General features: G+C 43.8%; 1 protein-coding gene across 1 annotated transcript in view; it reads right to left on the reverse strand.

Annotated features, from left to right (window-relative positions):
* Positions 1-450: 450 nt before the first annotated feature.
* LOC104467055 (kelch-like protein 10) overlaps positions 451-974 on the reverse strand; it is a gene marked incomplete at its 5' end in the record, with an annotated part of 2,270 nt that continues 1,746 nt past the window's right edge. Inside the window, 1 exon segment of the mRNA XM_010080681.1 lies at positions 451-836. Within this exon segment, the coding sequence (XP_010078983.1) occupies positions 451-836 (386 nt within the window).

Raw genomic sequence — 974 nt, forward strand, 5'->3', positions numbered from 1 at the left:
CCAAACCAAAACATTCTATGATTCTATGAGACCCCTCACAGGTCTGTGTCACTGTGGATCATGGCAGGTCGACTCTCCTGTCGATATTAATGTTGACTTCAGCAGATTGCTTGGGGAAGCAGCACTCTGGGATTTACTTCTAGCAAGGTAAAATAGTATGTGTGTGTAGACTGTTTAAAACAACTGCTATTGTCATGTTCTTTACCTTAAATACATTGTACTAAAGTTTATTGTAATAAGTGAATTAATGAAGGTAACTCTTTTATTTCTCTAGCATTGTGATGTAGCTTTTATTTTGTCAGTTACTGTGTAGGCTGTGGCTGATACACACATTTTGTGGTGCTATAGAATGAAAGTTTTAAATACTAACTATTTTGGCCTTTATCAACTGGTTTTTATTTTAGAAATTTGCTTGCCACTCAGAGAAATTTATTAGCAAAGTGGAGCTGTTTATACAGGCAGGCTACTTGTTGAAGAATTGAAGCTGACTGCTGTCACAGGGTTGTCCACATAGCAGTCCCATCTGGCAGTGTAGTCCCTGACGTTGGGCAGACCTGGCACCACACAGCAGCTCAGAGAACAGCGGTTTATGCCCATCTCCTCAACATTGTTCCATTTGTTCGCCTGCTTATTGTAACGTTCCACCTTGGAAGTAGTGCTGTCATCATTCAAGCCACCAACGACGAACACACAGTCATCCACCACTTCAATCCCAAAGTAGCTGCGGGGATCCAACATGTCAGCAATGGCGTGCCATTTTTTGGTGGTAGGGTTGTAGGCTTCCGTGCTGCGAAGGCGGTTGTGTCCATTAAATCCTCCTACCCAGGAATGCTGAAGGTACAGAGTTGAATGGGCTTTTCCTCACCTGCTAGGTCCTCATTTCACACACAAGGTCCTGCCTCCCTGCTCAGTTGTGGAGAGTGTGTGATCTCAAAACACAGCGGTTGCTTCTTGCAGACTGCTCCCCTGTTCTT

Source organism: Pterocles gutturalis, unplaced genomic scaffold, assembly GCF_000699245.1.
Source record: "Pterocles gutturalis isolate BGI_N339 unplaced genomic scaffold, ASM69924v1 scaffold16221, whole genome shotgun sequence".
Taxonomy (NCBI): Eukaryota; Metazoa; Chordata; class Aves; order Pterocliformes; family Pteroclidae; genus Pterocles; species Pterocles gutturalis.